This window comes from Furipterus horrens, unplaced genomic scaffold (assembly GCF_987537825.1).
Source record: "Furipterus horrens unplaced genomic scaffold, mFurHor1.1.pri manual_scaffold_5, whole genome shotgun sequence".
NCBI lineage: Eukaryota > Metazoa > Chordata > Mammalia > Chiroptera > Furipteridae > Furipterus > Furipterus horrens.
The window spans coordinates 122,433,739-122,450,765 of record NW_028327175.1 but is presented as its reverse complement, the minus strand read 5'-3'; the positions used below and the strand labels follow the sequence as shown (position 1 = coordinate 122,450,765).

General features: G+C 48.5%; 1 protein-coding gene across 1 annotated transcript in view; it reads right to left on the bottom strand.

Moving 5' to 3' along the window:
• Positions 1–17,027, bottom strand: part of SETD1A (SET domain containing 1A, histone lysine methyltransferase) — a 22,746-nt gene extending 5,719 nt beyond the window's left edge. Inside the window, exons 1-13 of the mRNA XM_090277645.1 lie at positions 16,962–17,027; positions 16,228–16,395; positions 15,911–16,006; positions 13,467–13,737; positions 12,275–12,396; positions 11,817–12,046; positions 10,684–11,533; positions 9,736–10,527; positions 8,390–8,566; positions 8,176–8,263; positions 7,280–7,437; positions 7,051–7,138; positions 4,830–5,159 (exon numbers count right to left, since the gene is read on the bottom strand). Coding sequence (XP_090133771.1) covers positions 4,830–5,159; positions 7,051–7,138; positions 7,280–7,437; positions 8,176–8,263; positions 8,390–8,566; positions 9,736–10,527; positions 10,684–11,533; positions 11,817–12,046; positions 12,275–12,396; positions 13,467–13,737; positions 15,911–16,006; positions 16,228–16,377 — 3,352 coding nt within the window. The 5' untranslated portion in view covers positions 16,378–16,395; positions 16,962–17,027. The remainder of the gene's footprint in view (positions 1–4,829; positions 5,160–7,050; positions 7,139–7,279; positions 7,438–8,175; positions 8,264–8,389; positions 8,567–9,735; positions 10,528–10,683; positions 11,534–11,816; positions 12,047–12,274; positions 12,397–13,466; positions 13,738–15,910; positions 16,007–16,227; positions 16,396–16,961) is intronic.

Below are 17,027 nucleotides of genomic sequence, written 5' to 3'. Positions count from 1 at the left end.
AAAGCTGACATGCAGCTTTTAGACCCAGCTTAATGCCATCTCCTTTGTGAGGGCTTCCCTGACTTCCTCAGATGTTAGTAATGGTGTCCTCTCAGAACCAGCTGGGTGTTCTCAATTGCTAGTCTTCAGTTGGCTGCAGCAGATTAATAGCTAATATTTTATGCCAAGCACTAATCCAAGCCCTTTACATATAGTAACTACTCAATTAATTCTCACAACAATCCTAGGAGATGGGTGCTATTAACCTCATCTGACAGATAAGGATACTGGGCAGAGAGAGGTTTATAACCCGAGGAAGGTCACATAGCTAGCAAATGACTGAACAAGAATCTGCACACTGGACAGCCTGAGTTGAGTTCGTACTTTTCCTACTGCCCCACACTGCTCTGGGCGCCCTGCACTGGAACGCAGTTATGTCACATCTGGCTCTACCACTCACAGAGCTAAAGGGCAGCCAGCACCAGGCCTGGCCCAAGCAGGCAGTTATCACATGTGTCCAAAGCCTTAACAGATGTTCTCCAATCTGGCACCCTGAGCAAGGCCCTCAGCCTGCATTTCCCAAGGTTCTGGATGCCATCTGGGGTCCACTGTGAAGCTTGCAAGGCACCCTGGGATGTTCATCCCAGGTTCTCCAGTTTGAGTCCTCTCACTTCTCTCCAACATTTTGGGACAGGTTCCACCTCTGACCCATCCTCTCTCCCAACCTGGCCCACTCTGCCCTCTGGAAGCCTGGCTCTTGCAGAGAACAAATTCCCCTCCTAGCTCAGCTTCTTCACACAAATTTCCCTGTCCTAAAGGAAACCTGGCCATGCCTTTCATTTAGGGGACAACTTTTAGGGTACCTTCCCAGTTTATACAACTCCCAGAAGCCACTGTTTCTACTGCATGACTAACTCATTAACTGATGGCTGCCTGACCTAGGCCAGCCCAGCCAGAAATAAGGACCAAGGACTCGTGGGTCTGCCTGTGGGGGCAAACATTTTCTGCTGGAATGGGGAAGAGGAAGTCCATTTGTAGAAGGAGAAAAATGAACCAGAACAGAAGACAAAAGAAAAGCAAGTCCACAAAGAGTCTAGGTCCCTGCCTTTGGGTTCCACCACAAAAGCCCTGTGCCAGGCTCCTGCCATCTGGCCACATAGCTTTCTATCCTACTGCATCCTTGATAACTTGCATTTCCCTGTCATTCTCTAAAAACCAAGGGACCTGCCTTAATTGTCCTCTCCTCTCCCACCTCTGCTACCTACCTCAGGGACTCTGATATCCCACCTGTTTACCTAATTCCACATCTCCAGGGATCTCCTTCATCCTCAGCTCCCATCCACAGTCACACAACTGACCTTGTCATCCTCTAGAATAGCTCCACCATGAACTCTTACACTCTGACCCCCTACCCTCTGACCATAATTGCCCAGGTCCTTTCAGTTCACCCCACTACAACTTTTCAATTTTCCATCCTTCTGTCTCCCTCCAGCCCATCCTCCTCCTGCTAAATCAACTTCTTTCTCGTGCCCAGACTACAGGGGCCCTTTGTCCTCTCCTTTCACAGAACTTGCACATTCTCCTACCACCTCCACCCTGCAGACCCCCAATCCTGAATCCACCCAACCACCTGCTTTTCTCCTCGACCCCCAGCTCTCAGCCTCAGCAGGGCTTCTGAGTTGCTGGCCAACCCAGGCAGCTTTCATCCTCTCTCCCCATTTTCTTCTTTCTCAGGCTCCTATTCCACCCATTACTCTCAAGCTCAGAAAAATGTCCTACTTTCCTACTGCAATGTGAAAAAAGGGCACTTTAGGCATAAAAGCCCACATCTCTCTACCTCTGCATTTACAGAGAGATTTGCATCAGATCTAGAGAACACCCCTTCCCCCGATGCTAACCCAGCAAGTACTCTTCTCTCTCCTGGTTCATCTACCTGTTCCTTCTTCCCTTCAGTGTATGGACATGCTCAAGTCTCACCTACTTTGAAAAGCTAACCCTCCATCAACCCTGCTTCTTGCTTATCTCTCCGATCCCATTTGGGTAATCAAAGTCCTCATCTGTAAAATGGAAATAATAAAGATGTTGAGGACTGAACGAGAAAATAAAACTGCAATATGTTATGCCCAGAGCCTAGCACACAGGTACTCAATAAATGCTATTATTATTAATTACAACCTCTCAACTCTCTTTTCTTCCACAAGAGCAGTCTATCCTTCTAGAAGATTGGTTATCTCTGTTGCCTATCCTCACTCCCCAAAACCTCAAAACTTGGCTCCAGTCTGATCCACTCTACTGAATTGATAAGGTCACCAGTGACCTAACTGCCAAATCCAACAGACACTTTTCCTATCTTACAACATCTCTTGTGGCCTGCTGATACAAACCACTCTCTCCTTTAGAAGCTCCAAGCTCCCTGCCCTGACTGGTGTGGCTCAGTGGGTTGGGCATCGTCCTGCAAAAAGGTTACCAGTTCAATTTCCGGTTGTGGGCCAGGTGTCCAGCTGGGGGCGTGCAAGAGGCAGCTGACCTATGTTTCTCTCCCTCCCTCCCCCTCTATAAATAAATGAGTAAATAAATGAACAAATAAATAAAATCTTAAAAACAGAAAACTCAAAGCTCACTGCTTTCCTTCCCACCTGTCTGATCGCCCCTTTCAGCCTCATCTGGCCTCCCTTTGCCCAGCTGTCTCTTACGATACTATAAGGCTCTGGCCCCCTTCTCTCATCCCAAACATCTTTCTGGGGTATACAAATGTATTCAAATCCATACTTTCACTACTCTGAATTATCTACCTCATTTCCAGCCTACTGCTCTTTCCAGAGCTTCACATCTATTTATCCAACTACCTGTTCAATATTTCTACCTGGAGATCCCAGAGGCATGTCAAACTCAACCCCAGCTAAGCACATCAACTTTCTTCCTAATTCTGGTTCTCCTTGAGTTTCCTTTCCTGGTAAGTAATTTAACCAAGTAGCTGTATCTTCCAAATTTCTCGCAAATCCTCACCACCACTTCGACTCCCCTGTACCTCACTACAACCGCCCCCGCTTTAGTTCATAGCCTTCACTCACCTACCTCCTCATGGGTTCTCCTACAGCCTTCCTCACCTCTTCCAAATCCCCCTCCCTCCTGCCAGAATGATCTTTTTGAAATGCAAATCTAATCATGCCCCACACTCCTACTGAGAAAAGACTACTAGATTCTCTCTGACCCCACTGGCTCTTCAGCTACCAACAGGCTAAGGGGAGAGTATGTGAGACACCTTAAGATTAATGATAGCTTCAACTCCTCCTCTCATGGGGTTTGGATCAGAACATAGTGCACCAGTGTAAGGATCTCTTCATGTGGTCATTACCCATCTCAGACCATGGGTTCTCAATGATGTTCAAGAGAGATCTCTGAAAGGCCATGTGCATCTTTGAAGCACATCTTAAAAAAGGAATTACTAATTCCATTAGAAGAACACTGTACTCGCAAGTTACTACCATTGCTTGCTTTACTTACTTACAACAACAGTCTCAATCTTACTGCATAAATTCTGACTCCTTTCCAAGTTTTCTCTGCACTAAATCTTTTCAGAACACAAATATAATCGGGTCATTCCTCTAATGGTATTCCACTGCCCTCAAGATAAAGAGCAAATTACTAACATGGCCTATTCATTTTGCATGGTCCACCCCTTGCTCACCTCTGCAGTTTCAACCCTCTAGGTTAGTCTTCTTTTATGTCTTCCAACATGCTGTCTCCTTTTCCTTAGGGCCTTTGCAGGTGCTAATCACTCCTTCCTGACTACTGTGCCTGTATTTCACAGCCCAATGATGCTTCAGCAGGAAAGACTTCCCCACAGATGTCCTCAGGTTCTCGGAATACTCTGCACTTTTTTTTTTTCCATAGTGCATATCACAGTTGGTAATTACAGATTCTTATGTATTTATTATTCAACTGTCTCCCTATAGACCATAAGCTTCATGAGGGTGAAAACAGTGCTGATTGTGCAGCTACCATCATATCCTTTACACTTATGGTAAGTATTCAATAAATAAGTATTGACTGCCTGAGCAAATAGTTCACTCAGCACGGTCAATTATGTGTACATGCTATAAAATAACAAGTGAAGGAAAGGGGAGACTAAGAGAAAAGGAAAAGGTACAGGGATTAAGAAGCATAATTGGTTGGTACAAAATAGGGGGAAGTTAAGAATAATATAGAAAAGGGTGAAGCCAAAGAACTTATATGCACGATCCATGGACATGAACTAAGGGAGAGAGGGGATTGCTGGAGGGAATGGGGGTACTGGGCAGAGGGGGACAATGGGGAAAAAAACTGGGACAATTGTAATAGCATAATCAATAAAACTTACTTAAAAAATATAATAAAATAAAATAACAAGTGAATATATAAATCCACAAAGGAAAGCAAAGAAAGAACTAAGTTCTGAGTTAGTGGTTTTAATAGTTGTTTGCTACCTATTTGTCCATTTAATCACAAACAAGTAAACAATACACATTAAGTAATGGGCTTAAGAAAAATTAAAGGAGGAACTTGTTAAGTTGGAAATTTTCTCAGCTTACTTGGGAAGAGACCATTCTGTTTCACTTTAGCAGCCAAGCACCTGGACCAGCTTGGTAAACCACTTATGGCAGTGCTGCTTGAGTAGATTAGGCCATGAACGTCTCCCAGGGAAGAGTGACAGGAAATAGTGACTTTTGTCCAACTTTGTATGCTTTCTAACAGAGCCACACATTGTACACAATGAATAAATGCTGAGTGCACTGTTCTCATGGGGAGAAACACAGACACACACACACACAGACACACGCAAATCAAATCAACAGCTCCCCACCACCTACCTGTAGGTCTTGCCGGAGACTTCTCCTGTTCAGGGAGTGGCATGACTGGTGAGCCTGCACTCCTTTCTGGCTTGGACTCCTCCACAGGTGCTGGCAGCGGGGCAGGGACATCTCTGGGGGGTGTTGATACTGAGGGAATGGTTGCTGGCTGCTCTTCTTCCTCTTCTTCAGAGGACTCAGATGATGACGACGATGACGAGGAGGAGGAAGATGAGGAAGATGAGGAGCTGGATGAACTGCCACTTTCCGAGTCCGAGGTGCTATCATTTTCACCATCTGAGTCAGCATACAGAGAATATTTGGAGGACGAATCGCTTCCCTCGTCCTCGCCTGGAAATCCAGAAGGGGCAATCAGGCGAGGTGCGAGGTAGGAAGATCCCCCACTGGGTCAAGCCACCGGTTCCTTCACTGACCACTACTGTGGCTGTGTCAGGCTCTGCGCTAGGTGCTGGGAAGTTCTGGCTTCAAGGAGCTGGGTCCGCACACAATTTGTTCAGTGATAAACCTAAATGTGAAGGGCTGGGGGAGCATGGCAAGGGGAAGCCCTGGATTCTGCCTGGAGGGTGAAGTCAAGGAAGGCACTCCTGTGAAGATGTTCAACTCAGGAAAGGAGTTGTTCACCAAACAGACATGGGGCTAAGCGGGGCCGTCAAAGGTTAGGAGGAGATGGGGCACTCAGACCGGCAGGCAGTAGTCTCTAACTACTGAAGCTTTCCCCATAATGGGTCTTAGAGCCGCTGCCTGGACGAAAGACTCTGAAAATGGATTCCAGGGTAAAATAAGCTTAAGAAATGTTACATGTGCTGTGCCTCTAGGAGATGATAAAACATCAAAAGGCTCTAAGAAATTAAGGACTTTGCAGTCTTTGAGGAACCTCATTGGATAAACTTGACTAGAAGGCAGTGGTGGTGAGTGAGGGGCTGAAAAATGACAAGATGAACCCAAACAGGTAAGCAAGAGCTGGATTATAAATGGCCTAAAGTGTCAGGCTGAGGAGTCACCTTGTGGAAAATAGGGAACCAGGAAAACACTTTACAAAGGGGTCCAGTGTGCATTTCAAGAAAGAAAATTCTATCAGCAGGCTGGAAAATGGATGAAATGGAGGGGAGAATGGAAACAGAGACAGGAAAATCAGACACACTGCTGCAGCCTCTAAGTAAGAAAGGCAGGACAGTTGGAGCAAAGGTGACAATTCCAGAAACACAGAGGTGGTGACCCTGGAAGGAGCTGGTGACCAAATGGAGATGTAGAGGTCTGCACACTCATTCTAACAGATGACTTTGCCTTGTGCTTTACTGAAAAGAGGCTCTCGGGTCATCAGTCTGCCCATTCTGACCTCTGCAGAAATGACAGCAGTCAGAGGCATCCCTTCACCATCAGACATAACACAGTCGTTCTTCCCCCAGCTCTCCCACCCTGTTACTTTCTACCTCATTAACTTATTTTATCTTCTTCAAAGCTTGTATCTGTATCTCAAGTTCTATTGTTTGTTCACTTGTTTATCAAGTCTCCCCACCTTCCCAACTGGCCACAGGCTCTGCAAAAGCAGGAACCATGTCTGTCTTGGTCACTGAGGTGCCCCTAATACCTAGAACAGTGTCTGGCACATAGTAGGGGTCCAATGTGCAGGCTGGGGCAAATGTAGGTTTACAGTTGTGAGTAAGCAAAAGTTTCTTCTTGCATTATTTTCCATATGCACTGTAAGCCTATTTTTGCCTACCCTGCATATTTCTGAACAAAGAAATTAAAAGACTCAATCAAAGCTTTAGTGAATGTGGAGGAACAAACAGGTTTTCAACTGAAGAAGAGAACTGGGTCTGGTAGTGGCAGCTGCAGGGAGGGGAACAGGGCGGCACAGTGCAGTGGCTGAGCCCTGAAGGAAGAGCAGGGCTCACATGGAGAGGCGCAGTCTGAGAGCATCAAAAGGCAGCACGAGAATGCAACCCCTTACCTCAAGGGCCTGGGAAAATAAATAGACTCTATTGTGGTGTCTTCAGGGGACAGTGTGTTTCAGCAGCACAGATAAGCAGAAGGGAACATCCTGCGTACTGGGGTTATTGTTTACAATTGGCCACTGGTTCCAAAGGACAGGGCTAAGGAAGTCGCTTTTGGGGAAGGCAAAGGTGGCCAACAAATCCAACAGGGTGTTACTGGGTTCAGGAAAAAACAAGTGGCCAAATCCCTTCTTCCCCAAGCCAAAATTCTACTGTAGTCTGCTTACCGTCTGATGCCTCTGTCTCCTTCTTTGCAGTATCCATGGCTTCCTCATGATCTTCATCTTCCTCATCTTCCTCATCCTCCTCCTCATCCTCCAGGAAAGGGATAAATAGGGACTAATGAGAAAAGGACAACTGGCCCTCTAGAAGGCTCCCGCCCAAAGTGAAGTTGGCCATGGGGAAAGAAACTCAGAAGGTAGGCCCCTCACAGGGCCTGGTGCTCTGGCTCCTCACCTTCTCTGAGGAGGACTCCTGGGATGCCTCCTCCCCTTCACTGTCCAGAGCGAAGGACTTGCGATGCTTGCCCTGGGTCTTGCTTCGCTCTTCGTCTCTCTTTGGGGGCTTGGTCCCTGGACGTCCTGACTCTCCAGCCTCCTTGTCTCGCTCAGGGTCTAGGCCTGGGAGAGTGGTAGTTAGGACAATTAACCATCAGCAGTAAGTTACCATTTCTTGACCCTGTGAAAGGAGCTGTGCATATGCTGTTGCTGATCTTCCTCACAGTCTCACAAGACAGACCTCATTTTATAGACAAGAAATTGAAGCTCAGCAGAGAAACACAAATACCACAGAGATACCTAACATTTTACATATCACACTCATGTTACCTTACATCGTTTTCTGGGTTGAGTGAAAGAGGTAGCTGACTTGTTATGCCTGGCCCAAAAAATATTTCTAAGGTCAATGGGTTTGGATTTTCAGGGAAGTAGATCAGACTCAATAAGGAAGTTTCCCACATACAAGCTGCCAACCAATAGCTTAGACTTAGACAAACTGGTAAGGAGATATAAGAGCGCTTAAGCATTGGATGGCTAACTTGGTTGGTGACCTATTTAACCTTAAAATTCCGTGACTTTTAGATGAGTAAGTTATTATTTCTATTTTACAGGAGAAAACTGAAATACAGAAATTTAAGTCAGCATGCCAGATTAAGAACCGTAACTAAAATCCAGGGACAACCCTATCTGAAGCTTCTCGCATCGCAGAACCGCTTTATTTTAACCCTGTACCAAAATCTCCACTTGACTCCTTGCCTTTAAGACACCTTCATCCCTTTGTCCCAGCTTCTTACTTGCCTACCAGAATTTAAGCAGCCTTTCCCCTTTCTCCTTCTACCTGACCTTCCCTCTCACCATCTTCATCTTCCTCAGCTGGAGTGGAAGGCCGGGGCCTCTTTTCCTCACTGGCCTCTGAAATTTCCGAGGGTTCTTTTCGTTTTACCTGGGGGATGGGAAGAGCCAGAACCTATTTAGAATTCAAACACTCATGGTTCCCAACCACTGCTATCCCAAGTAAGGGGGGGCCTCCACCCCTCACCCTACTAGGCAAGACCACAGTTCTGGGTACCTTGAAAGAAGGCAGTCGCAGGGCCCCTCGTAGCCCTGACCCAAAGGCAAAGGCCTCAATGCCTGTGGCACCCCCACTCTTCGCCCAGTCTACAAGGGACAGCAGGCCTGGCTCCTTGAGCTTTGTCTTCTCTTTATCTTCCTCCTTGGCTTGCTGTTTGGCTGCATTCTGGAATGGCTGCAGGCAGGAGGGGAACTGAGCCCCAGAACGCAGGTGCTCCCTCCTGCCTGGGTACTCCCAGGCCCCAGGAACATAGAATTGCATCTACTCACTCCTCCATCTGATGCACATCTACACTATACCTCCCCTGCACCAGCCCCTGTAGCGGCATTTCCTCCAAAGTCTGCTCATTTAGCCTCAGCCGGTAGCTCAGTTGATTAGAGCATCATCCCAACATGCCAAGGTTGCAGGTTTGGTCCCCAGTCAGGGCACATACAAGAGTCAACCAATGGCCCTGGCTGCTATGGCTCAGTGGACTGAGCGCCAGCCTGTGAACTGAAAGGTTTCTAGTTCAATTCCCAGTCAGAGCACATGCCTGGGCTGCAGGCCAGGTTCCCGGTTGGGGGTGTTCAAGAGACAACCGATCAATGTTCCTCTTGAATATCTCTCCCTTTCTCCCTTTCTCTAAAAATAAATAAATATTTTATCTTTTAAAAAAGATTTTATATATTTATTCTCGAGAGAGGGGAAGGGAGGGAGAAAGAGAGGGAGAAACATTGATGTGTGGGTGAAACATCTATCAGCTGCCTCTTGCACGCCCAAAACCAGGGACCTAGCCTGCAACCCAGGCATGTGCCCTGACCAGGAATCAAACTGGCGACCTTTTGGTTTGCAGGCCAGCACTCAATCCACTGAGCCACACCAGCCAGGGCAATAAATAAAATCTTAAAAAGAAAAAAAAAAATAACCAATGAATGCATAAATAAGTAGAACTAATTGATGTCTACTCTTTCTTCCTTCCTCTCTCTAAAATCAATAAATGAAGATTTTTTTTAAAAAGTCTGTTCATTTATAGTCCCATCAACCTTAGAAAGCAGCTACTATTCTTCCTACTCTACAAACAAAAACACTGAAGACTAAAGCCCAGAGACATTTAAGGGACTTAGCCACTGCAAGTAAGTGGTGGAGCCAATACAAAGCCTTCAGGCTCTCAGGTTCATACTTTCCTGCTGTTCTGTGTGCCTCAACTCCCTCGCCCAACCAGTGTTCCATGAACTACCCAGTCTCTCTCCACTTGCCTTGATCATCCCTCTTCTCTATTTTTGGCTGTGTAGCCTGGAGAAGCAAGAGGTCTACTTCCTCCAATGGAGCCCCAGGTTTCCCTAGTCCCAGACATTGGCCCTCACCTTGGCCTTCTCTTCTTTGCTCTCCCACCACTGGTCAAAGGCTCCGAAGGCCACATTTTCAACCATCTTGCGGTTGAGGTCTCGCTGCATGATGCTCTTCATCTCTTGGACGAGGGTGGCCAGCACACGGCCCACAGTGCCTGCTGATGGGAGGGCCTTGCCCTCTGCCAGCTCTGCTTCCTCCCTTGGAGGCAGCCGGGCCTCCTCTCCTGAGACCGCAGAGGAGGGCAGGGGCTCGGCCGCCAGGGGCAAAGGCAGGCGGTAAGCCTCTCGGGTGTACGCCCCTCGGCCTTCCTGCCCTTGTGTGTACAGAGCATAGGGTAAGCCATAGGCTGCCTCTTGGAGGGGTGGGAATGGGAGGAAGGCCTCCCCAAAGGCCCCACCATGGGGAGCAGCGGAGGCAGCAGTCAGTCCCTTGCCTTGCCGCAGTTGGTGGAGTCGAGTTAACATCTGGGTCTGCATCTGGAAGGACATGGGCATTCCTCCCCACTGAGCCCCAAGTCGATCCATGAGTTCTAAGGAGTTCACAAAGTCATAGATGTGGGGGGGTGGCGGAGGAGGTGGGGGGTACTCAGGGGGTGGTGGCCCATCAGGTCGGGGTGGGAGGAGGTAGGCAGGCTGGTGGGGAGGATAAGCAAGGGGGAGGGAAGCCAGGTAGGGAGGGGGAGGAGGGGGAGGAGGAGGAAGAGGAGGGGGTGGGGGCTGTTGGGGGGGTGTTGGGGCTGGAGGGGGTGAGCCGCCCCTGTCATCGTCGGAGATCTCCATGTCCTCTCCAGAAGAGCATGGAGAAGCCTGTAGGAGTGCAGAGGAGGGTCACAGAAAGCCTCTGCCTATTCCCTTGGCTTTTCCTCAAATCCCTGTTCTCTTGTTCAGTTCTCTTCCCCCTGCCCTGGGCCCAACCCTGCCGCCCGGATCCCAGGTACCTCCACCGGTTGACCCCAACCTCACCTGGTTCTGTCCGTTGGCCTTGGGAGACTCCCGGGTAGCCCCTGGTTCCCCACTCCCTGTAGGTGCCACATCCTCAAAATTAGCTGGGGCTGGAGGGGGCGTGCAGGGCCCATGACCTGAACTGGAAGGCACCTCGATCCCTGTGTCTCTAGCCCCAGGGCCTGTGGTGCTGTTCTCTTCCTCTTCCTCTGTGTCAGAGGCCAGGAAAGAAAACTTGGAGCGCTGCTCCTTCAGCAACATCTCAATGCGGGAATCCAGGCTGCTGTGTTGAGCAAAGGGCACACTCTCATTGGTGGTCTCAGGGGCTGGGGAGCCGGAACGAGCAGGTGAGGCTGGACGGGGAGAGGTCCGAGCTTCTTCTCTCTCAGGACTAGGCACCCCAGTGCCACTACCTCCACCAGGTTCTGGGGGCTCCGGGGGTGGAGCCTCTGAGGCAGGAGGCCGGTAGTCCTGGTCAGTGGGCCGGCTGGGCTCAGGGGTCAAGTAAGAGGTGTAGGAAGGTGGGAAGCGCTCAGCTGCATTTTCAGCAAAAGGCGCCCCGGAGGGATCCTCCCGAGTTGCCCGGTGGGGTGGGTAGGAAGAATGGCGTTGGTAGCGATTCCAGCTTTCATAATATGCTGGGTAGTTTGAGTCAGAACCACGAAAATGAGAGGATGAGGAAGAAGAGGAGGACGAGGAGGACGAAGACAATGAAGAGGAAGAGGTGGAAGATGTGGCGGTGGCTGCAGTGGTGGCAGAGATGGCTGCAGAGGTGGTCGTGGGAGCTGAAGATGCAGAGAAATGGCGACGGGAAAAGGAATCTTGGTAGCTGTTCTCTGACCGCCGGGGCTTGAAGGAGGTTGAAGTGGTACTGGAGAAAAAAGACAAGAGTTAGCTGGGTTCAGTTCTGTATGTCCAAACCTGATGGTCCCCATTCTCCACACCCAAAGCTCTTCTACACTGCCCCCAGAGGAAGATCTAGATGCAGTCGGGTTCTAGCTAGAGTGAGTTCTCTGAGAACAGGGATTTGTTGGCTAAATCCACAGAGGAATTAGGACAAATTATTCCAGCGTCCTCTAAAGAGACTCAGGGTTTCTTCTTCCCAGGGGCAGCTTCCAGGATCTGAGGGTCCCAAAAGGTGTTTTACTCTGTACCTGCTGGAGTAGGCAGAGTCCTGAGAGTAGGGGGTGCTGCCCCGAGACGTGTAGGGGGTTCCTTGGGAGGACTGAGGGGTGAACTGGCCAAAGGAAGATGGGGTGTCTTGTCGGCTGCTGGAGAAGCTTGTGTCCTGGGAGCAGGGGGTGCCATTGCCAGGAGTGCCCACCACAGCAGTGCCTGATGGGTAGGCAGCTGTGTCAGAGGAGGGGCGGCGGCGGGATTCAGTCTGGAGGGGGAGAGTGGAGCAGGGAGAAAGGAAAAGAGATCAAGTACCACTTAACAACTCGCCCTTCCCCAAACCAAGAATCCCAGTTGCTTGTCTTTTGAAAGCATCTTAGAATCTCTTGGCTCTTCCTATGCTTAACAGCAAAGTCCAGAACCTCTCAAAGACTGGTCCTGTCACTCAAGGACCATGTCCTCACATCTAGGGCTATGGCAACCACAAGCTTCTCACCGTCTCAGTGGCTGCAGCAGAGCCCTGGAACTTCTCACTCAGGGCTTTGCCTCCAGTGGGCACCGTCTGAGGGGTATAGGAGCCATTGACTATCAGTTCATAGTACTTCATTCGCTGCTGTCCTGGAGGGAGAAAAACAGGAACCAACAGAATCAGATGGAGAAAACAACTCCTTCCTAATATGGTATTCCCACTTATTCCTCAGGCCTCAAGTCCTGCATTTGGCGATTTCAATTCTTCTACCATATTTTTAACTTGGGGATCTTCTACTTCATCTCCACCTAACTCCACCAACTACAGTACAACACTGCACAGTTTCTTCTACATGTGTTACTGTACTGAATGACCAACAGAAGCGAAAAGCAATAGTCTTTCTACTTTATAGGCTTAAAGAAAATTGACCTACACACAGTCAGAAATTGGTTAGTGGCAGAACTAGAATTCAAATGCAGGTCATCTGATGCTCGATCCTATCCGGCGCTTCACCCTATAAACTTGGGATTGCAAAATGGCAGCCTGAGGACTAAATCCAACCCAAGGTTGTGTTGTATTTGCCTTAAACAATCACTTAAAAAAAATTTGGGGGTGGGGGGTGGTGGGGACGCAGCATTTTAAAACCATGAGATTTGACACTAAAACATAGGTTTCTGGCTACAAAAAAAAAAAGAGAAAAAAATAAGATCATTTGACAATTTTAGTCCTCATTTCCACTTACAAAATGGCTAATGCCAACTACCAGCTGCCTCACTTAGATGGCACCGTACTATAGTATGCTACAGTCCCTACCCCTCCCTATTACTCCTAACACTAAAGCTCAGACTGCTCCCTTCACTTACCTATACATGTCTTTAACTCTTCATCCAACATTTTAAAACCCAAACAACTCAAAACCCAGTATTTTTGGGAATTCAGTGTCAAAACCTGACCTAAGCTGAAGCTATATACTCTAGTTTTTATTCATCGAACCTAGTATGACTTCATACACTTTCTTACAAAAGTAGTCGTATGCTAGACTATAGGATGCTATCCCAACCCTGCTGAAGATAACGCACAAAAAAAATATATGTACCATAATTCCTTTGAGCTTCAGATAAGAAATCCCGAACCCAGTCATGTACCTGGCTCCAACAGGCATTTGCATGTACAATCTCTGCCGGAGCCCATCTTTAGCAACAGGCATGGGAACCCTCACCTTTGATGTCGAGCTGGGCATGGATGATGTTGCCCATGACAGAGGTAAGGTGGAGGTTTTTGACTGTTTCCTTGGCTCCTCGAGTGCTGGTGAAGAGCACGCGGGCCAGGCCCAGGTGCTTGCGAGTACGGGGGTGAAGGAGGATCTCTACCTCTTCCACCTCACCATACTTTCGGCACATATCTTTCAGGAAGGTCTCCCGCACGTTGTCATTCAGTCTTGCAAAAGTCACTTCCTTCAGTGGGATCTGTCCAATATAGAACTCATCCAGCTGCGGAGAGGACAAGAGTTAAGTCTGGGGTCTTAGTACTTCTCTTTTGGGAAACTTTAGAGCAGTGGTTCTCAACCTTCCTAATGCCGCAACCCTTTAATACAGTTCCTCATGTTGTGGTGACCCCCAACCATAACTAAAGCACAGTGATTAATCACAAAAACAATATGTAATTATACACGTGTTTTCCGATGGTCTTAGGTGACCCGTGTGAAAGGGTCATTCAACCCCCAAAGGGGTCGCGACCCACAGGCTGAGAACCATTGCTTTAGAGAGATCTATAAGATCAAGAGAGACAGGACTGGGAAACTGAGAGGCAAGGGATAGGGAACCCAACAAGGGATACATCAATCTTGACCCGTTTCTTCCCTGAATTCTTCTTACCAGAATAATGGCAAGAACCAGGAAAAGGTGCAAACTGAGGACTAAGCACACATGAAGGAACTAGCTCTGTAGAAAAATAATTCACTAACTCAGCTTTTACTAAGTGATTACCATGGACTGGGTACTAGGAATACAAAGATAGAAAAAAAGGAGATTCCTGTTCAGAAAAGTAGATAAGATATAAGGCCACATATAATCATAACATGACACAGTAAGTGTCGGAAGAGGTGTAGAGAGGGTGTTTGGGAGCCCAGAGAAAGAAACCTTTGTTCAGGGTGGAGGCAGGGAAGCATGCGTACAGATGGTGTCATTCGTACTGGGCTTTTTGGATAAAAAGGAGTTCACCAAAATGCAAGGACTTACAGGGCATGAAACTATAAAATTACTTGGCATTGCCTAGGATAGAACACAGGTGTGCAGTATCAAGGCAGGAGATAAGCCTTGTTCAGACCAATAATCATACACTTCAATGCACAAAAACATGGACTTGGCAACAAAAGTAAATTAACAGTAAAATCAAAATGACAATGACAGCAGGGTGGAACATGAAATGGAGAAGAGAATGGAAGCAAGTAAATCCAATGAAATTATTATAACAGTCTGCACTAAAGAAGAAAGGAAACCAAGTGAAATGATTACAAGAGTCTGCATTAAAGAAATGGCAATGGAAATAGAATAATTAAGATAAAAAGGGTCAGCAGAACTCTGACAGATTATGATAGATAAAGGAGGCGAATCATAGGATGACTCCCAGGTTTCTAGCCTGTGCAGCTGAGTAGATGGAAAGGAAAGCAGGATTAAAGGGGTAAAGATAGTTTTGGATCTCTTGAGTCTGAGATGACCATGGGGCCTCCAGATGGAGCTGTCTCACTACCAGGCATATAGGTTTGAAGTTTGACATTGATCTTTGGAAGTCATGAACATTTTGGTAATAGTCAAAATCATGGCTGTGACAGAAATCATCCAGGAAAAGTGTACAAAGTGAAAAAAGGGGTGAGGGAACGCCACAAATGATTTACTTAAAAACAGAGAAGAAATAAGAATTAGTGAGGGAAACTAAGAACCACCAGTTTTCAACAAGGAGCAGACTGACAGTGATGAGGGGGGAGGGGGAAGCAGGAATGGGGAGAAGAGGGAAAAGAAGGGGAAGGGTCTAGTTTAGGAACTAGTATAAATGACCCATGAACATGGACAATGGGGAGGGGATTGACTGTGGGAGAGGGGGTGGGTGGGGTGCGGGGGAGCAATGGGGGAAAAAGTGGGACAACTGTAATAGAAAAATGATAATTAAAAAAAAAAGAACCACCAGTTTTCTAGACCCAGCCCAAGACCTGATGAGTATCCTGCCTGGGCAGGGAAATGGGAATCCTCCAAGGAAACAAGATGGAGGATCAAATGGCCAAATGAACGGTAAGTAACAGTGGACTCCAGGGACAGAGTCCCTAGCCTTGTCACTCCCCTTAATTGTTGAGAAACTGGGGTATCACACCAGGGAACTGTCAAGAGATGCACTATCTAGGAATGCATAGTGATAGGTATAGCAGCGAACCTGTGTCTTTATGTTATTCTTCAAGAAGTCAACACCCCTGCTTGCAACTCCTCACCTATACCTTTCAAGAAGACAAACATACCTCCAGTCCAGAACAACTCAGTCTCAGAGCCTCAGACTGTTAAATCTGGCTGTGATCTTTTCATTGGAAAACTTTTATTGAGCTACATTGATTAAACTACCAAGATGGATCCTCCACACCCCAGGGGCCACCACACCAGGAGACTAGCAAACACATACCTTAAACTTAGGGACTGGGAGGGAAAAGTCTCTGCTTTTGGACCTGACATGGCAACGGGGGTCTTGGAGGTCTTCAACTGGTATATACTTTGAGTCCTAGAAAGGAAAGCAGGAAAAGAAAGATAGCTCAAGGTAAAACCACATTGTGAGCTCTGAGAAGCCCATTTGGAGACCCACAGGCAAAACAATTGGGTTCTGGTTAGCCACCTTTTAAGAAGGCAGGCCATGGGTATAGAAGTTCTAGGTGTTGAACAGAGGCAACAGGAGAATGGGGCCTAGAGTTTCCTAGATGGCAAGGAGAAGCCTGGGGCACTCACATTGACACTGAAGTGGACTCCATCATAGCGGTACACCTTTTGTGAAGGCCTGCGCAAGGCAGGGTCCAAGGCAGGATCCACGATGAGCTTGTAGTTCCGCCACTGGAAGCTCGGGGCCTTCTGCCCATCTCCCCCACCTTCCTGATCCATCTTTGCTCATTTACACTACTATGAGAGAGAAATACGCAAGGGGGTTCAGGTCTTAGGCCTGACTCCCTTGCTGCCCCTTACCGAGTAGCCCAGACTCCAGATTCTCTCTTCACCCCAGTTTCCACACCTCACCAAGACCCATGGCTCCCCCAGATTTCCCCCCAAGTACACTCTTTCACCATAACAACCCATTCTCTCTCCACCTCCCAACTCTCCCATCAGACCACCAGGCCCATCTCGTGCCCCCGCTCTACCTAGCGCGAGCCCCACTTGCCTTCGGAGCAAGACCCCTCCCCCGCCCCCTGGCAGGCCCCGCCCCCTCCCGCCTCCTCACCCGCCAGCGGCCCGGGCCAAGCCCGGCTCCCGCTCCCACACACCCGCTCGCGTCCCTGCGCCCCGATTCTCCGGCCAAGAGGTGGCACCTATTCGGGGCGTTGGAAACACCGCGAGACCGAGCCCGAGACCCGGCTTCGGCCCCGAATCCGGGCGGGGGAGTAGGGGGAACGCGCGCCGCTGCCCTCTTCTCCCGCCCCGGCGCGTTCTGCCCCCCCATCTCCGCGCACGCGCGGCGCGGCCCCACTCACCCGCTCTTGTCGAGCGGCTCCCCCTCCCCCCACCCCGCGCGGCACCTTAGTGGCGCGAGGCGGTGG